This window comes from Zingiber officinale, chromosome 1A (assembly GCF_018446385.1).
Source record: "Zingiber officinale cultivar Zhangliang chromosome 1A, Zo_v1.1, whole genome shotgun sequence".
In the NCBI taxonomy this organism is placed as follows: Eukaryota; Viridiplantae; Streptophyta; class Magnoliopsida; order Zingiberales; family Zingiberaceae; genus Zingiber; species Zingiber officinale.
In genome coordinates this window covers 84,095,792-84,116,466 of record NC_055987.1, presented here as the reverse complement: position 1 = coordinate 84,116,466, position 20,675 = coordinate 84,095,792, and the positions used below count along the sequence as shown (strand labels likewise).

Here is a 20,675-nt window from a genome sequence, read left to right as displayed (position 1 = left end):
TGATTGATTTCAAAATTAAGTTTGATCTTGAAAAATCAAAATTATATTATATTGCATATTTGATAAGCTTTTAAAATACAATTTTTATTCACCCCGTCGATGATAAAGAATGAGATGACTTCACTAGATCAGTCAAACATTACCAAAGAAAAGTTGCCTTTGCAATGTATTTTCAAAACTTTATTTGTCTAATAAGTATTAAGTTTTACTCAATTCTTAAATCATTTTAAATTAAGAAATATATTCCAATACATATGTGCATTATTATTATTTTTTCCTTTTTATAAATGACCTCATGCCAATTTTCAATTTCACATATAGATCGAATATGGAAACAAATTGTTAATTACTTTTTTTTGAGTGGCGAATTAAAGCCAGGCTACCTAATAATATATAAAAAAAAATGGAAACAAATTAGGAGATCAACTTTTTGTAAAATAGTAACAAATCCGAAGGGCAAAGTCGGAAGAATACAAAATATAATGCCGGCTCCTCGCCTTCCCTCGCATCGTTGGTCTTCCTTCCCTCTCTTTTCTCAAACCGTTTCGGGCGTCTTTCTGAACGAAACGAAGGCGATACGAAATTAGACTGTAGCAGTTGTTGGAATGAGGCGGCGGTGAGAAAGGAAGAGGAGCTCGGTGGTTAGGTTTGCTTGTTCCGTCCTCTGTTTCATTCCCTTGATGTGGAACTGCGATTTGGAGTTGCGATGCCTCTGGCGGAGGCCCCGTTGAGGCGGAGGCCCCGTTGCGGCGGCGGCGGCGGGGAAGGAGTGAGATGGGATGCAATAGCTCGAAGGTGGAAAAGTCGGATCTGGTGTTTCTGTGCCGGGAGCGGAGGGATTTGATTGCCGCAGCGGTGGACCGACGGTACGACCTCGCCGCCGCACACGCCGCCTACTTCGACGCCCTCTCGTCGGTAGGGGACGCCCTCCATCGATTCGTACAAGAGGGGCTCACGGTGGCGTCCTCCTCCTTGCCTCCGGATTCTCCACTCCTCACCGTACCCTCGCCGGTCGTCAAAGGCAAAATAAAGTCTTCCAGCGTGCGCCGTGGCCCTCCCGCGGCTGCTGTTTCCTCTTACGCGACGACGCTCACTCACGCCCTCTCTCCGGATGGATCCCACTTGCCGTTGTCGTCCGTTGCGGATTCGCAGGCGGATCATGACCGAATAAGCGAACCCGACGGAGGCGGTGGCGACCATGGAAAGGATGAATCCTCTACACCACATCAGCATATCTCCTCTTCAAGCCCTAACTCCTCATTCCTAAAATCGTCCGTGGAAATGCCCCAAACAATCTACCAGGAACCATTTCCCCAACCTCGGTCAGATTCTCTCAACAATGGCTATGAATATGGCTATTTTTATCCTCCTTATGGCGTTACAGTGGCACCAGGGACTCCAGCTGCAGATGAAAAATCTGGTCCTTCCGCTCCCATGGTGGCTCCTCCTACTCCCCCTCCGCCCTCGCCAGCCAAAACCTCTGGCTGGGAGTTCTTAGATCCTTTTGCTAGTTATGAGCATTTCTTGCCTAATTACTCTCTGGGTAAGCTTCACACTGGTTTCTTCACGAGTAGTCCTGATTTGGGTGAAGTAAGAAAGCAAGAGGGAATCCCTGATCTTGAGTTTGAATTGGATGCTGAGCCAAAGAAGAGAGTGATGAAAGAGAATACAGAGCTAAAGAAGAACGCAATTGACAAAGGTTTAGGAGTCAAAGAATCTAGCGCTGGAAAGATGGAAGCTGTGTCTGCAAAGAATGCAAAAACGAAGGATGAGAAGACGGATGCTATCTGGTTAGCAGAAAAAGGGAGAATGAATAGTGGGGCATTCAATAATGGCAAAAATGGTGAAGCGAAAGACCGGAAAAAGGGCATGGAGGCATTTGATAAAAAATCCTATGCATCAGAGGAAAGTGAGCCAAGCTGTGGGAAATCATTGATTTCTTCAAGTAGTGAGCAATCATTTTTCCTTCACTCCACAAGGGATTTAATAGATGTTGTAAAGGAGATAAGGGAGCATTTCAATTCTGCTGCTGATTGTGGTGAAGAGGTATCAAGGATGCTTGAGGCGGATAAGTTTCCTTACCATTCACGAAGTGGAAGGTTTGGAGGTTAGTATTCCATTTTTCTTGTCAGTTAAAGTATTCTGCTCTCCATCCACATATTTGAGATGAGTTTAAATTTTGATATCATCTGCTAAATCATGGATTTTATTTGATATCATCCACATCATGGTAATTCTTTTAACTCCTTTGTCATAGTTCTCTAATTGTAATTTGTTTTTTAACATTGCAAAACTCATTTTCTAACATGATCTTCTTTGTCATAGTTCTCTAAGGTAAGTTATATAAAACCGCAATTAGATGTACTATGTTATATGAAGCTGAATGTTGGGCTATGACTTGAGCACATGAACAGAAGATGAGAGTTGCAGAGATGAGGATATTAAGATGGATGTGTGAACATATGACGATGGATAAAATAAGAAATGAGAGCATCAGAGAGAAAGTCGGAGTTGCATCTATTGAGGAAAAACTCCGAGAGACACGTTTAAGATGGTACGGACATGTACTTAGACGACCAATAAATACTCCAGTTAGGCAATGTAAAACTATGATAAACATGTATATCAAACGAGCAAGAGGAAGACCAAAAAAGACTTGGTTAGTAACAATAAAACAAGATAAAATTTATTTATATATAGATGATGATATAGTAGGAGATAGAGCTCAATGGCGTAAAAAGATTCATACAGCCGACCCCACCTAGTGGGAAAATGTTTGGTTGTTGTTGTTGTTGTTGTTGTTGTTGTTGTTGTTGTACCTTTAATTCTAATGATATTTTCTCTGGTTGTATCAAGGTAATTTAAGTGACTCAAATGTATTATGTAAACCCTTTGGGTTTCACTCTACCAACCTTGCACATCAACCCTAATCATAATTTACAATTAGTGATGAGTGTGATGATTATAATGTATCCTTTCTCTTGTTCATTTAGATAGATGAATGAATGAATGAATGGATCCATCCATCACCTATTCAGTTAGAAAGATAAGTTAAACTACAAACAAATAAAATCGAAGAAAGATTAATTCCTTTTCCCTCCTCTTTCATTTAATTCAGTCAACTTGTAAACCTTCCTCTCTTCTAATTGTAAGAACTAAGAAGGTTAAAATGTCAATTATAGATGGATGACTTCAATATTAACTTTGATACAATAGCCCACTCATAGGCATGCCAATTAGCTATGCTCAGGATGGATGGATCTAGTTGGGTTGTGTTATGTCTGCCACTCCCTAAAGGGGTTATGCAGGCTACAATTTGTGATGGCACAACCCTAGATCAATGCAAATTCAGCCATGATATCTCGTGTCATGCCTAGGTCAACTTACCAAGTTGCAAAGATAAAAAAATATTATAAAGTATAGATAATAAAATTAACAATAGTAATAAATGCAATTTTAAATATTAAACAAATTTTTCTTAAATATATATTATAAAAATTATAACTATTTAGTATAATTTTATTTTATTTTATTTTTTAAAAAATCTCTATAGATAGAAGGAATACTATTTAGAAAATAATTATAAAAGGTATTCAATGTCATTTTTAGCCAGAAGTTATCCTTAACCCATTCAAAATATTAACTTTGACTTAGATTGCGACCTTATCTAGTTTAACTTATCCCATTTTTTAGAAATGGACAATTTTTAAAATCATTTAATTTTTGTAAATAAGGAAAAATATCAAGGATATATATTTTATAATAAAAAGTTATAATAATTTAGGAAAGAACACTCTTGTTTAGTAATTGTTTAAGATTATAATATGTATTTGAATGCTAAAGGGAGTGAATTGTGTGTAAACCTTCAAATACACATTTCATAGTTTTCTTGCATTTTCATATGGATGAATAAATGTTAGAAATTAAATGTGCAATGAAAATAAAAGATAAATCAAGGCAATGTCAATAGGATATTTAACGTGGTTCGAACTCCCAAAACTAGTCCACGCTAAGTTACTCCATGCAAAATCTACTATAAAGTCATTCTCCTTCAAGAGGTGGAGAGTCCGTTAATGAAAATCTTTCCTTACAAGATGGAATAAATAAGTAGGAAAGCAAGTTGTAAAGAGAAAACCCCACAAAAGCTTAAAGATCATAAATCTATCTCAGGAGATAGGCAACAAAAGGTGGGTTGGAGAAGAGGACAAGAAGTCCATGAAACTGAAGGAGGCTTGCATGAGACTGGATGGTAGATGATGGCGGAAGATATAGGAAGTGGCAAAAAGAGAATCAACCATTAAATGATGGATGAAGTGACATTAAAGGTATGGTGGAAGGGGTGGATGCTTAGAGATGAAGGAGCCTTTTAAGAGAAGGTGGATTATCATACTAAATTAAGAATTTAACTTTAATACCAATTGCTAAAACATAGGATAACTAATATGAATAATTAGAATTGTAAATTGAATTAATTAGATTGATAATATTATTAGCAAGTTTAACTAAATATATTAATAAAAGTACCATGAGTATCTAAATTTCATTAGTTATTATTTTCTAAAATAGATTATTATTTAATATTCAATATTAGTTTAATTAAGCAAGAGTTTGTGACAAAATTATCAAAAGATATTATAACTCTTGAATCTTGATCAATATTTAATGAAGAAGAAATGGATGAAGTGCTTAGTTTACATTCACATGCAACAAAGTTATTTTATTGATCTCGCAACAAATATTAGGTGGTTAGTCAGTGAAAGATTTAAGTTAAAATTTACCAGAGCAACAATAATGACTATCTCTTTCGCATGCATGCCTTCACTAGTATTCAAACAAAGATAGGGATAGACTTGGTAGATTTGTTGATTTTGTCAAAATTGATATTATTTGGCAAATTTCAATATATTATATCCTCTTTATTCATGATTTGATAAGTTTTTAATCAATTTAATCTATTTTCTAGTGTAGTTAGTAATTTCTTTGAAACTCTACTTTCTTTAAATTTAACCATTGATTTATAAGAGGATTAGCATTTTCAATAATGAATTCTAGTATCTTTGGTAACTATATGGCAAGGAGTTTCTTGGCTTTTTGGTTGGGATGGTTTTCTATTTCTAAGAGTTAAGTTCTTAATGCTTAAATATCTTAACTAAGTTTTCCATCACTAAATGACTCTTTCATCATTTTTGTGTTATAAAAATCTTGTATTCCTACTTTATCATGATCTTCATAATTTAAAAAAAAAATGGACATATAGGCCTCTCCATGCAAACTATTATAACACGAAGCATGATACTCGGTAAAATTTCATAATCTAGAGTTTTTTTTTTGCAGATATTTCATTCAGAATTTTGGATCAGACAGCTGTTCCTTTTTTGACATCTTCACTTTCTTTTAAGCCACCGCAAGATGCAAATACTAGTACAATGAAGGGAAAAACAGGGAAAAACAATCTTGCTGATGATGTTATCATGAATTCAAGGAACCTTTCATCTACTCTCGAGAAGCTATATCTATTGGAAGAAAAACTTTATAAGGAAATAAAGGTACACTGGAAAAGCTTTCTTTTAGAAAAGATTTCCCATGGGAAAAGTAGATTAGCTCAACTCAATAGAGTCATTGAATTTTGTATTAAGCAATCTTTTATTTGAGCGAATAAGCAAAACTTCACTAATTTGCAAGAACACAAGAAGTTTATTGTGAGTAGAATACTTTGATGCTCTCAAGACTAGATTTTTTCTTGGCAAAAATTCCATTTAATTCAGTTACTCCTTCAAAATGACCTTAGAATTTCATAATCATTAAAATGTTGCACTTAAGTTTTCATTCTCTTGTAATTTAAATCCCTTCCAACCATTTTTATGCTTAGTGCCTTACAAGAATAATCATGTAGCAAACATGTGGCATTATTCATTGGAGTTGTAAACTTGATACATAATTTAATCCATTAGATGAAGTAACAATATTGATGGCTACGGGGTAAAGTGATCATCATTATCAAGCCCCAACTACTTAGAGTCGATTTCATGAATCCTATCCCTTTGTTAAATTCTATGTAAGACAATCTAGCTTAGGAAAATTGAGATTCATGTTTATTGGTTCAAATAGATATTTATGCTCACTTTCTGAGTGTAACATAACCTAAATCATTTATCATATGGGCTTGGAATTGATATTGATTGTTTTGTTAGAAGGCGATAAGTGCTTGAAAATTTTGGATATAATTTGATGATTTTGAAACTTTGGGTGCATTTTGAAAAAGGAGATTGATTCCAAGGTGTAAAATGAAAATTTCCTTCCTTTAACTTAATCCTGCACTATGACGGGACTAAATTATGAGACTAACAATCATCAAAATTGAGAAAACAACTTGAGTGGTAAATGTTATCATTTTAATTAATTCATTAATAGCTTTGATATTTTCACTTACAAGTAAAATATATTATCACCCACCTTTTAAACAACTAATATCAGATGAATGTTGATAAGAAATGCCAACATACGATACAAGACACTAGTATTTACTTATCTAGTGATGTTTTCATGTACTTTTTTAGCTTGTCCATTTATATATCATGCTAGTTTCCATGTTTGTTGGTCCACATTAATAGAAATTTGGCAAAGCCATAGAATTTAAAGGAAAGCAATGTGACAAAATCACCAACCATTGCATTGACATATGCTTGCTTGAATATGCAAAATGTAACAAGGAAATGAAAGGCGTAATGTATAAAAAGAGAATTTACATGGAGTGCCAGCAAGAAGAAATCCTTTTTCACTAGCTAATATAACTTGATAAAGAGATGCCCTAATCAGTAGTCACCTTGAGTGCCTCAAGTTGAGCTAGAAAACAAACCCACTGGTTCTTTGGAGAGATTTGCATAATAATGTTGTCACCATTGATATTTCTAATGCACCTTTATTCGAATCCTGGAAACAGCCTCTTGCAAAAAGCAGGGTAAAGTTGCGTACAATGGATCTTTCTCCTAGACCCCGCATGCCCAGTTTCGTGCACCGGGCTGCCCTTTTTTTTTTTTTTTTTTTTTCTAATGCACCTTTACTATAAGAAAAATAAAACATGTGTTGTAATGGTGGATGTTTATGTCAGACTTTGTTGATTTTTTATCCCTTTTGGAAATTCCTAGGCTGACTTCTTTTAGTTCACATTCAGCACATTTTGAAAGCCATCTTGTTTCTTATGACCTTTAAATGACTTTATGTGTCTTACATTGTAAGAGCTGTGTCTAATGTTTCCCAAATATTGGCACTTTGTGCAAGTTATTTGAGTAATTGTTTTCTAAAAATGTCCTATTTAGCTTGTGCATGAAAAATGCTTGTACATTTAATAATGCATTTCAATTATTTAACTAAATCACTAGTCTTGATGTATCAATGTCAAAATATTTTATGAAACCTTCAGCAGTTGCATGCACTAATCTGAATCAATGGCAAATTTGGAAGCCAATAATTGCTTGTTTTTAGTTAATCTTCTTTTCCACAGCGGATAGGTTAAAAAGTTCAGCTGACAGTTAGTAAGCGCATTCTTTGTTGCTTCATCATCCCTCTTTATGGACATCTCTATTAAATTTTCTAGGTGATTGTTCTAGGAGGAAGAAAAACTTCGAATCATCTATGAAAAGAGATACAAACAACTAAAAGCTTTGAGTGATAGTGGAGCAGACTCCTCTAAGATTGAAATGACTCAAATTTCAGTAAGAAAACTGGAGACAGAAATCAGTGTCATTGTTAGATCTATCAATTCCATTTCAAACAGAATGCACAAGATCAGAGATGAAGAACTGCAACCTCTACTTACTGAATTAGTGCGAGGGTATGCCCCAAGCTTTGTTGTGATTCTTTTTGTTACTCATTTTTTATTACCAATTAGCATTTTAGCACAATTAAGTTAAAGGATCAATTGTTAAATCTGTTCCATACTTTCTAACTCTAACAAATCTATCGTGTACTTTTAAAATCACCAATCTATCATCTACTTTCAAAAATCACTCTGTCATACTTTGCCATGTACTTTACACCTTTTAAAAAATCAATCCCGTACTTTTAAAAATAACAAACTATTACTATTTAAAAATGAAACAAATATATTATGAAATAAAATTTGTTAAGAATTTATCAACTGATGGTATACTACAAGAGAATTTTTATTAACTAGGCATGCAGTTATTTCATGTGTTAACAAATAATTAGTGGAATTTCATTTGTGATAGATTTGTTACATTTTTATATAGTATGAAATAGATTTGTTAAAAATTGTAAATTATGTGATAAATTTAGCAATTAAACCAAAGTTGAATGTTGCAGCTTCAAGCAGGTAGCTAATGGATATTGACAAAGTCTACTTGCCTATATATTGACCATATTGAAATCCTTTAAAATAATATTCAGTTGTTAGTAGATAGTTCGATATGGGGAAATATTCCCTTGAAATTAACAAAGAGATCAAAAGTTTGTCATTGTCAAGACATGTTAGTCTCAGATATTTGAGGTAACTATCTAGATCTCAGGAAAGACTTACCAGAGGTTTTATTCAACATATCTTGATCAAAAGTTTGTCATTATCAAGGAATATTAGTTTTAACTATTTGAGGTTATTATATAGGCCTTGTCTCTCCATTGACAACAATTTACATAGTAGAAGATGATATATGTATCGAATTTGCATCATACATCATCATAGTACGAGTGCATTCTATTCTATACTAGGAAACCTTTAATCAAGGTTCAAAATCTTGAGCTGTGTTTGAGTTTCGGTCTTTGACTGGAACAATATTATTTTGATATTGTGTTGACATCCTAATGCATAGTGCCGGTGGTGAATTGGAGGTTGAAGGAGATGAAGTTGAGGAAGAAGACTTTATCTATGCCAAGTGGTTTTGAGTTTCAGTAATTTACCAAAATGATACATTTTGATTGTTTTGCCTGGCATGATATGATATTTCAAACAATGCCTCTAATCCAACCATTAGATCAATTAGTGGATGACCAACATCTAAAGCCAACTTTAAATGTCAATGTTTCCATTTGCAACTGTTTGCAGATCGAAATTTAGAGTTTGATGCTCAATGGTTATTCATTGGCACTGTAATTTGTAAAGGAACTTAACCTCTAGAACTATGGTTTGTTTGGAATTCAAATATGGTGTCTGATAAATATTTTTTCCTGTCTATGACTTTGTTTACACTCTTTTATGAGAAAAGAAGGAATACATGGATGATTGCTGTAGGGGCTCTTGAGATCTGTTCAATAAAGAAAATTTATGTATCTACTGTCATTACCTAACACATTCTGATAGCTGTTTTTCAATTTCATGTAGACTTTTAAGAATGTGGCAGAGTGTTCTGAATTGCCATCAGAAGCAGCTGAAGGTTATAGTTAATAGCAAAATCCACAAGCTGGTGTCAAGAACTGGAAGTCAACGAGAATCAGTTTCCAAAGCCACTAAGGAATTGCAGTTGGAGCTGATAAACTGGTACCAATGCTTCATTGATTGGATTTTCGTACAGAAATCATATATTGATGCCTTGAATGGGTGGTTAATTAGCTGGTTGCCTCAAGAAGTCGAGCAGACATCTGATGGAGTTGCTCCTTTCTCTCCTAGTAGGATTGGAGCTCCATCTGTGTTTGTCCTCTCGAATGATTGGTACCATGCAAACAAACATATTTCAGGAAAACAAGTCATTGAAGCTATGGATACTTTTATTAGGATTCTTCACAATCTTTTGCGGACTCAAAAAGAGGAAGAACATCATAGACTCGAAGCAGAGTATCTGTCTCAAGTTTATGATAAAAATTTAGTTAATTTCATGGAGAAAGGCACAGCGGGGCATCTGGAGATTGAATCTGTAAGTGAGAACGGTCTGCCACACCGTGATGATGGCATAGTCAAATTGAACTTTCTGAGAAAGAGATTGGATGAGAAGATTCATAAACATAAGGAGAGTTTAAATCAAATTAAAAAGGTTTCTTCCAGTACTTTGCAAAGTGGATTGACTCCATTATTCGAAGCACTAGGGAGCTTTACTTCAGATATATTAAGAGAGTATGATAGTGTTAGAATTCCAACTGAAGGTGGAGAAATGCAGGACAAGTGTAAAAGCCGTTTTAGTTAAATGAATTTATTGCCTTGGATGGGTTTTATTGAAGGTGATGTTTCACGATTGGCCTTGCTTCTTCGGGAAGAGACTGACTGAACTGTTCTTCGTTAGAAACATTTGAGAAAATGGGACGTTAAGACATAATAGACAAGCATAATGGCTGAGCAGAACATTAACAGATCTAGTAGTTCACAAATGTAATTACAGTTCAGGTGGTGTGACATACACCAAAGTTCTTTGTTCACTCAAAGATTAATGCCCTATGGGACAAAGCTGTTTCAATGGCATAAATTTTTTCTTTTTAAATGTTTGCCATTCTAGGTTGCAGATGTTTAATGTTTTGGGAATATTCTTATTATTTGAGTGTTTGATCGTGCAAAAGCACGAATCATTATCATATATCTGGCGTTGCATGGTCAATGGATGCCTTATGGAGCAGTTGTGACTTGTACATTTATAACTTAATCTAAAATTGGATAATCTTTGCTACCTCCTTACCCTTTTATTCTATCTTCAATTCCTCCTTCATTCGTTGTTTACCCGTCTTCTTTGTTATGCTACTATCTTAATGATATGATCATAGCTAATTTCTTTCAAATCATGATGGGATCATATGATTTTTGCATGAAGAGTAGCCGATTAATCAATTCTTCAACCGAATGAAATCGAGTTGTTTATTATATTTATTATTATTATTATTATTATTAGCTAACACTAAATATCTAATCCTTCGAGTTGATTAATTCTGAGAATAGTCTGTTTGATCTCATGAAAATTTTCTACTAGCTATTAAGGTAAATTTGAAAATAATCACAGTGGTGGTCTAATAGTTTAACATTCTAAATTTATCATCCCATTAGAGAAAATAAATGAGACATTGACATTAGACATTAAGTTATGTTATGTTATTTATTTATTTTTGTAACTTTTGCTAATTAAATTTGCGGCTGAAATTAAGCTGTTACATGAATGATTTGTAAGCCTTGGATATTTTAATCTTCAGTTGAATGCTCTAAAGGTGCACCAAGAATTCATTCTTAAAAAAAAACATCTAATTTTTATTTTACCCCTCCCACCAACAATAGATTTTTTTCTTTCCTCTCTCCTTTACATATAGCATCCTCTCTTCTGTTTCCTCTCTTCTATTTCTTCTCTTCATTGCATGTAGCATCATCTCTTCTCTTTCCTCTCTTCTTTTAGGGGTGTTGGAGTGAGCATAGTCATCTTTTGCCAACTTTCATCTCTTCTTTTACATTTTTTTTCCTCTCTTCTCTTTTTTCTCTTCTAATTTTTATTCTTTAATGATGTGGATTTTTAAACATCAGTACCATCGTGGTGCTAATTTGTTAAAATCAGTATTATAGCTTAACATACCGACACCACAATTTAGACACCAATATCATCAATAAGATTTTTTTTTTTTAACGGTAAAGAAGGCATATTTAGACTCAACAATATTGTAGAAGTCTATAGAAGTTGGAATGAGTTCGATTGAATCTCTCTAGATCCATCAATAAGTTTTAACCAAAATTCATTGATGGATAGAGAATTTTAGATTTCTAAAAAGTTGGCATGTAATGAAAAAGAGCAATGCAGTGAAGATATTTATAGTATTCATGTTTGATTCTAATATCCTTATGATAAGTTATGTGTATGTATTAATTGTCTTAAAGTTATAAACTTTAAAAACTTTCTGATCACTGCTGCTAATAACTTAAAGCTAATATCTCTAGGCACATATAGACTATGGGGTACTTCAAAAACCTTTAGCACTTGGAATGAGTTGAATCGGAACTCTCTAGGTTCATTAATGTATTTTGATTAAAGCTCATTGATGGACCTAGGAAATTTGAATTTATGAAAAAAAAAAAATGACATGTAATGGAATAGATATCTAAACGAGCTTTGATTTGGTGCATAGAACATCTCATTCTGCTACTCGAGTCAAAAGTTATAACCTCTGGAAGTTTGTTCTAATATGTATGTATCAATTGTATTAAAGTCATAAACTTTGAAAACCTTTTAATCAATGTTGTTAATGACTTTAAGTTGATATCTCTGACATATATAGATTTTGGGGCACTTCAAAAACTTATAGCACCTGGAATGAGTCCAATCAAAACTCTCTAGGTCCATCAAAGAATTTCAGTCAAAACCCATTGATAGACCTAGAGAGCTCTGATCAGACTCATTCCAACTCCTATGGATTTTACAGTGCATCGAAGTCCAAATATGCCCTCCTTTACTATTTGAAGACCTTAGAACTCAAAAGATATTTAGATTTTTAGAACATTACGGTGTTGATTTCGAAAGATTAGCATCACAGTGGTGTTTATCTTTCAAAACCAGCAACACCCCCTGTAAAAAGAATATAACACTCTAGTGTTACTTACGAAAGATCAACACCATTGTGGTGATGATCTTCCATGGCCAACACTAGAGTGTGTGCCAATTGACACATAATTATAATTTCATTTATGAGGCTCAAGATGAAGCTTGCACATCATATCTATCTTCTCGACATTCATCTCTAATATTACATGTCAATTTTTTATAAATTCAAATCATCTAAGTCTATCAATGAGTTTCGGTCAAAATCTATTGATGGAGTTAGAGAGTTGATTAGACTCATTTCAAGTGCTACAAGTTTCTAAAATGTCCCAGTGTCTATGTATGCCTAAAGATATTAAGTCCTTAATAACAATGATCAGAAAGCTTTCAAAGTTTATAACTTTAAGACAATAAATACATACATATAACTTATTATAAGAATGTTAGAATTATACATGGACACGCTAAATATCTTCATTGTACCTTTCTCTTCCATTACATGCCAACTTTTCATAAATTTGAATCCCCTAGATAGCTGTGATTGGATCCATTCCAATTTTTGTGTGTTTCTATAGTACTCCGAAATCCAAATATATTTTTCTTTATTATTTTTTAAAAATCTTACTAACGGTACTAGTATTTAAGTTGTGGTGTTGGTTTTTAAAAAACCAACATCACAGCGATCCTGATGTGTTAAGTTATGTTGTTGATTTGTAAAAATTAGCACCACGGCGATGCTGATATTTAAAAGTCATATTCATAAAAGAATAAACAAAATAGAAGATTTTACAAATCTACCATAATAAAAAAAAAATAAAAGGCATGTTATATGCAAAAGAGAGGGGAAATCGAAGAGTTAGTTGTTGGCAAGAGGGGGCAAAATGGAAATTAGGTGCGGCCTTTGGGAAGAATAAAACCTTGATGATCCTTTTGCGAATTCGGAAATGCCGCTTTGGGAAATTGCCGTTTAATCTTGAATGGTATTTTAGATGTCCATAGACCATAGACAATTATTAGCTACCTTGTTAAAAACAGAAGGCCCTATTGCATACTTGAAGCCACAATTAATTGTCTTCGTACACTTAAACAATACGTCCTCACAAAAAGGCCTTTCTTTACAAGTTTCTCTTTTTTCTGTTGGAAGTTTGGAAAAACTTATCTTTCCCTTGCAACGGAGGCAGCAGTTTACAGCTATGATAATGAAGTAGACGTAAAGCAATCAAACCCACCATCATTCTCCTCAAAACTTATATGTATATCTGATTTGTGCTCCACGATCCAACAATTGTCTTCATTGCATGGCAGAAACCCTGGAAGGCCATGCATCCTCTGTTCCAGCTCAAGGAGAGGTGGACACCACTCGCCCCTTCCGATCCGTCAAGGAGGCCGTTGCAGTCTTCGGGGAACGCTTGCTTACCGGCGATGCTTCTTCTTCTCATAAGGTCACTGCTAGTTCCAAAGTAGACACCCCTCCCATGCCAATTCTTTCATTTCCAAATCTGGTTCCAAAACCAGTAAGTGTTTCCTCCTCGCCAAATTCCTACCATTCTTCAACAACCTTTAACTTTCTACGAAAATTGGAGGCTGAAGTCGAGGAGATAAAGCAAGAGTTGATTCATATGAAGGAGAGGGAGTCCCAAACAGCCAAAACAATTGCCAATCTCAGGTCCCAGGTACAAGACCGAATCTCTAAATTAGAAGCAGCAGAGAGTGCTCAGCCAGTAGATCAATGGCAAGAGTATAGAACAACAAACTTAGAAGAAAGATTTGAGTATTTACCGAGTTTGCGTCAAGTGCTGAGCATCGTCAGGACAGATGACCAAGACCAATTCGGTCGAAGACGGATTAAGCTGCAGAAGAAAAAGCCTATTGTTCCATTGGTAGGAGATATGTTCTCCAGGAAAAAAGGAGCCAATGTAGATCTCAGTAGCTCTTTCTACAGTCGTTCCTCCATTAACAGCTTCACTTAATGTTTGTTCTACATGTATTATACGTCATCCACTCACTTTATATCGTGTTCAATTCAATAAGTTCTGTACGTTTTCCATTACAAGAGTCGAAACATATTAAGCTTTGTTTGTTGCTGTGCCAAATGAGATATGGATTTTAGTAATATGTTTTATTTTCTCACAAGAAAAATGAGTATTTATTTATATCGAGAGAAAAATATTTAGTAATTGATGACTGGATTAGTAATGATATAACTTAGAACAGAAAATAAAGTAAAGATATAACTTATAGTAAATTAATCTATCATTACTAGTAGCAATTAAAATAATAAACATAAATAAGTAAGAATTTAACATGGAGATTTTACATGGTTAAGAGAGACTCCATTCTAGTTTGCACTAGTGTGACTTTCTCAAAGGAAAATCTTACTATATAAAAATTGTCGAGCAAAGATGTCTTTACATATGATATAAACAAATCTCACAATTGAATGTCTTCGTAGAATAACAAACTTCATAATAATTCTTTTAATTTTAGGATCAATTTTAGAGGATTACACCGTCTAGATTAATCTATAATATATATATATATATATATATATATATATATATATATATTTCTCTTTATTGTTGAACCGAAAAGAACTAAAGGGAGTGAATAACATTTTATAATTAATGTAATTTTTAAAGCTTAATTTAGAGTTTAAAAATTAGTTTTCAAAAGCTTTGCTGAATAATAGTACATTGAAAGTAAAAGGAAAAAAAAACAAGAAGGGCACACAAAGGTGAAGAAACCTTTACACAAAGCCTGTGTAACAATAATATATCTTCATAAAATCCGAACAATAGAAAATATAAATCACAAGAATTCATTAGACAAATTAATAACAACTGCAGAAATAAATAATTTATGGAATGTAAATAATAAAAGTAAACAGACTTCGAACCATAGAAATTTGAAGCACACTTGTTGTCTTGAGGGTGTTGTAGGGTGAGTATTGCAATTGGTTGTGGGTTATGAGAATTTTTGATGCTTCGGTCGAACAACTTAGAGTCCTTTTTATAGTTGTTGATCAATATCCATCAGTCGATTAGTTATTGATGTTTAGTTGATTGGTATGAGGATTTCAGTTGTTATCCAAGATGATGTCTTTATCAATTGACTCACCCATGATACTTTACCCATTTTGTTTAGACCTGAACTTGCTAATTGCTGGTTGTGTTATCAATTGACTGCTTGCATGCTATCAATCGACTGGATGAAATAAATTCGAGACTGAATCTTGAGGCTGAAACTTCATTATCCTCATTATTTGAACAATTAATCAACTGATTATGTTAGTGATCCTAAATAGTTTATCCTTAATTTGACCAAAACTTCTGTTAACCTTGTTAATAGTTGATTAAACTTAGACCATCAGGCGATTACTTCTTCTGAGTTTATCTTAATTGAGTTGTCCTCTAACCGAATCTGATTTGTTGTTGACTTTGTTCTCAATCAATTTTAAGTATCATATTAATCAAATATCCTTGATTTCATCTTTTTTTTAATATTATAATAAATCAATTTTAAATATTAGTTGACTAATGAAAAACATGACCAGACTTTAAATAAAACAAATCTTGTAAAAATCTTGGTCAACAATCACTAAAAAATACTATCATTTAGGGACAAATTTTACAACAAATTTTTTAAAAAAATTCATTGGAAATTGGATTTGGGATGAAAATTACGACAAAAAAAATTCGTTGCAAATATGCCGTCGCAAAAATTTGCGACGAAAAAAATATAATTTCGTTGGAAATTTTGCAACGAAATCGATATTCGTTGCAAATTTCGTTGGAAATTTTGCAACAAAATCAAAATTCGTTGGAAATTTTGCAACAAAAATCAATATTTGTTGGAAATGTCAGCAGGAAATATCTCCGACGAACCCCAAATTTGTCGCAAATTAGCAACGAAAAAACGTATTCGTTGCAAACAGTTTTGCGACGAATAACTATTTGTTGGAAAAGTTACAAAATACAAGATTTCCAACGAAAATATAGATTCGTTGGAAATTTCCAACGAAAATACTTTTTCTTTGGACATTTCCAACGAATCCACATTTTCGTTGGAAATTTCCAACGAATCTATATTTTCGTTGGAAATATCCAACGAAATTCATATTCGTTGGAAATTTCCAACGAAATTCATATTCGTTGGAAATGCCCAACGAATTTATATTTTGTTGGAAATTTCCAAAGAAATTCATATTCGTCGGAAACTTCCAACAAATCCATAACTTCGTTGGAAATATCCAACGAAGTTGTATTTTCGTTGGAAATTTCCAACGAATCTATATTTCGTTGGAAACTTCCAACGAAAATATAGATTCGTTGGAAATTTTCAACGAAAATACATTTTTCGTTGCAGTATTCTGATAAATACGATATTTCCAACGAATCCAATTTCGTTGTAAAATTCATCCCAAAATTTAAAAAAAATATCCAGACCTATCTGATTTCAATATTTTTTCCTATTATAATTTTTTTCAAACAGATTTAACATATATATAATACACCACTAAACACAATAACACAAATATAAACAAAAAATCAACCAACATATTAATGTACAACAAAATAAATACAAACATCAATAATATAAACTCAAACACATACATCATTAAAACATGTTCCATATACAACCAAAACTAAGAGCATAAAACTAACAATACAACATAAAAAAGTTACAAGAAAACTAACAATACAACACACATCATCATCCAACAATACAAACTACAACAACATACAACTACAACTAACACCCTAAACCAAACACTATAATAAAGTTACAAGAAACATATCATAGTATCCAAATTCCAATGTCATACAAAAACATGAAAAAGGTAAAGTAGAAGATAATCTTATGGAGATCCTTCTCAATCCAAATCCTTCTTCTACCTACATCAAAAGATAAACAAACAAAAAGAAAATCTTATAAACCAACACAAAAATAAATAGGTAAAGACTTACATATTTTTACGTCAATACCATCATCATCTTCACCTACCAACCCTGTTTGGAACAAAAAAAACAATACTAATCAAAATACAAAAATTAAGAATTTATAAAATTGATAAAATAAAAGAAGTCAAAAATTCTAATTACAAACACTCATGCATCATCATCAACATCATCGGCAGCATCATCATCATCGTTAGCATCATCACCAATACCAAGAGGAATATAGCTTGGACCCGATCTAAATTGTTGAAATTGTTGCATAAGAAAGGCTTGTTGTTTGTGCATTTCAACCATATCTAGATCTCTTTGTGAATTTTGTTTTTGAATTTCTAAAATTTGTTGATCCCTTTGAGATATTATGCCTTTCAAATTATCAACCTCTTCAGTTAAGCTATGAATCTGTGTCGTTACTGCGGGTGGGGTAGAAGAAGATAAAGATCTTCGAGGAACATTATGAATTCTACTCAAAGAACCTATACCTATTATCCTTCCCCCTTTGACTCCCCCACAGGCCTTCAATCATAAATCTAAATTATTAGTAACAGACGGCTCAGATCCCTCAATATTATCGCCATCACCTGAACTTCTCTGTGATAATGATAGTCATCATATCTCTCCTATAAAAAATTAAAACCTTAATTAGAGCAAATAGATAAGTAATAAAATCTAAGCTAAAATTAAGATTAAAGATTAAATCATACCTTAATTATTCTAGCTCTATTTCCACTCCAAGTCTTGTCTTTTTTTTGAAAAGTGCAAACGAAAGTGTCTATAAAATTGGGCTCTTTTCCCAAATCCTTAGACTAAAAACAATACGGTTAGAAATAATATAATAACATTAAATATATTAAAAATCTAATTGTAGAGTTGAAAATTTACCAATCTACGTGAATGCTCCTCCATATTTATAGATCCCCCTGCATATATTGCACGTGAGTCTCCTGAATTATAAGCTTGATTTATTTTATTCCGCAAACTCCTTTCTTTGCACTCATCAGTTTGCCAAAAATTGCAGATCTTAACCCAATTGTCCGACGTGATAAAGGTAGGCTTTTTTCTGGTACTTTTGGCATGGTTTAATACATGGCGAATGTGATCACCACATTTCTTTTTGAAAATTCTTTTAATTTCCATCTCAAAATAGGGGTCCCAACTAAATAATCGCTGAAATGGAAAAAACAATAGATTATACATTAACGTAATTGTTTTATATATAAAATAAATTAGTTATACCTCAAATTCGAACCACCAGAGTTCTTTTGTGGGTGCTGGAGTGCTTGAGTATGACATTGAGTCTCCTCTCCAAAAGTTATTCACAATTTGATTAATCTCACGAACAACAGTTACTGAATTTTCAAATCTATCATAAAATTATAATAAACAACGTTAAATAATTAAGATAGTTAAAAATGTAATAATTTTAATACTTACGAGTCTCCAAGAGGGACTATATGCAATCGAGCGTCGGTAATATCAACATTTGAGTGTCTGGCAGGTATCGATGACTCAAGTGGGGAAGGTGAATGGCCATGTGAAGGTCCTGCCGGTGACTGGCCATGTGAAGGTCCTGCCGGCGACTGGCCACGTGAAGGTCCTGCCGGGGATGGTCCACGTGAGAGTCCTGGCGGCGACTGACCATGTGAAGGTTCTGCTGGTGACTGCCCACGTGAAGGTCCTGTCGGTAACTGGTCATGTGAAGGTCCTGCCTGAGGGGAGGGTGTAGATACCATCCTGTCAGATAGTGAATCAGTCTGGGCAATGCTTGAATGGTGTCGTCTATGGCGTGCCTGTTGAAACTACCAACCAAAAATCAAAATTAGAATAAAAGAAATAAAAACTTGATGCTTGCTGAAGAAATATGAAAAACTTACAATATCCATAATAAAAAAACTCGGAGAGCGAGAATCTGCAGTGATAATGTCTCACCTCTAATGACCTATAGAAAAAATAGCACACATATAACATATATAAATTTAACAATGAGATATTATATAGACAACTAATTGAACTTTAAATTTTATAAATTTATAGATTAAAATTAAATATAAAAAAACTTATCGTATATGTTAAAAATCAAAGTTGTCGTCGTCCTCCTCGTCCTCCTCATCCTCCTCGTCCTCCTCGTCCTCCTCCTCCTCATCATCATCATCAACCTCATGAAATTCACTGACATCTACATTTATCACTACTCCGCTGGGATCTCATAATGTTGGAATAATATATTCCTCGGTCTGAAATGTATTTACAACCTCTTGTTAATATGTAATGTCTTCCCAATGTTCCTCTATTTTTTTCCGTGCTTTAGTTTTACAAATAGCCCACCAATCAATTTTATCATGTTTCAAGCTAGGATATGAAGCATAGAACACTTGAATCGCTTGTTGTGCCAAAACAAAAGGTTCATATCTCTTATATAATCTTTTATGATTTATTTCAACCAAATTATAACGTGGATGCACCTTCATCCCTCTGATAGGGTCAAACCAGCGATACATAAATAAGATAACTCGCATTTCTGGACCAGGGTATTCTATCTCTATAATTTCATCCAGTAGATCATAAAAATCATTGCTTACACCTCCATCATTGGATGACTGAACACATACCCCACTATTCATTGTAGTCTTCCCTTTTCCATATTCTTGAGTATGAAAATTATATCCATTTATGAAATATGCTGGCCAAGTGTGTACCATTGCTTTTGGACCCCAAGACAGATGAAATAACATTTGATGTTCGAGGTGATCTTGATTATCATAAACCTAAACTCAAATGAATATGTTATTCATTTAAAAGTTAAAATATACTATACCAATACGGTAAATCAGAATACAAGGAAAAAATTACTTACATATGATTTGAACCAAGGTGCAAATTCTTGATCGCAGAAACGATCAAACTCTAGTGTTGGCATTTCAGAATACAAGTTTTGAAAAATCCTATCATAAATAATTGAATTATAACACCAAAAATTTACGATAAAAGAAATAAATAGGAAAGATATACTAACTCAAAATATGGTGATACTTCTGGACAATTAAGTAAAACATATGTCTGGGTTGCTCGCCATTCTTGATCAGTTAAATATCTTTGCTTACATTGTCCACTTGGTCGACCAAGATAATTAAAAATTGAGAATATGTTCGTATTGGGATCAATAGGACCTTCATTATTTCTTCCAGGTCTCCGTCTTTTGGTCTGAATGTGAGGCTCAAAATAATACGATGCAAAAGTTGTTACTTCCTCCACAATGTATGCATTAACGATAGAG

General features: G+C 33.5%; 2 protein-coding genes across 2 annotated transcripts; both read left to right on the top strand.

Annotated features, from left to right (window-relative positions):
* Positions 1 to 495: 495 nt before the first annotated feature.
* On the top strand, positions 496 to 10,514 carry LOC122026485 (nitrate regulatory gene2 protein-like). The gene is made up of 4 exons (XM_042585229.1): positions 496 to 2,107; positions 5,335 to 5,546; positions 7,608 to 7,831; positions 9,335 to 10,514. The coding sequence occupies exons 1-4, from the start codon at positions 775 to 777 to the stop codon at positions 10,128 to 10,130; spliced, it is 2,565 nt and encodes an 854-aa protein (XP_042441163.1). The 5' UTR covers positions 496 to 774; the 3' UTR covers positions 10,131 to 10,514.
* Positions 10,515 to 13,743: 3,229 nt separating this feature from the next.
* On the top strand, positions 13,744 to 14,551 carry LOC122005981 (WEB family protein At3g51220-like). Its single transcript, XM_042561267.1, has 2 exons — positions 13,744 to 13,960; positions 14,030 to 14,551. Exons 1-2 carry the CDS (start codon positions 13,745 to 13,747, stop codon positions 14,414 to 14,416), a joined length of 603 nt encoding a protein of 200 aa, XP_042417201.1. The 5' UTR covers position 13,744; the 3' UTR covers positions 14,417 to 14,551.
* The last annotated feature ends 6,124 nt before the right edge of the window (positions 14,552 to 20,675 follow it).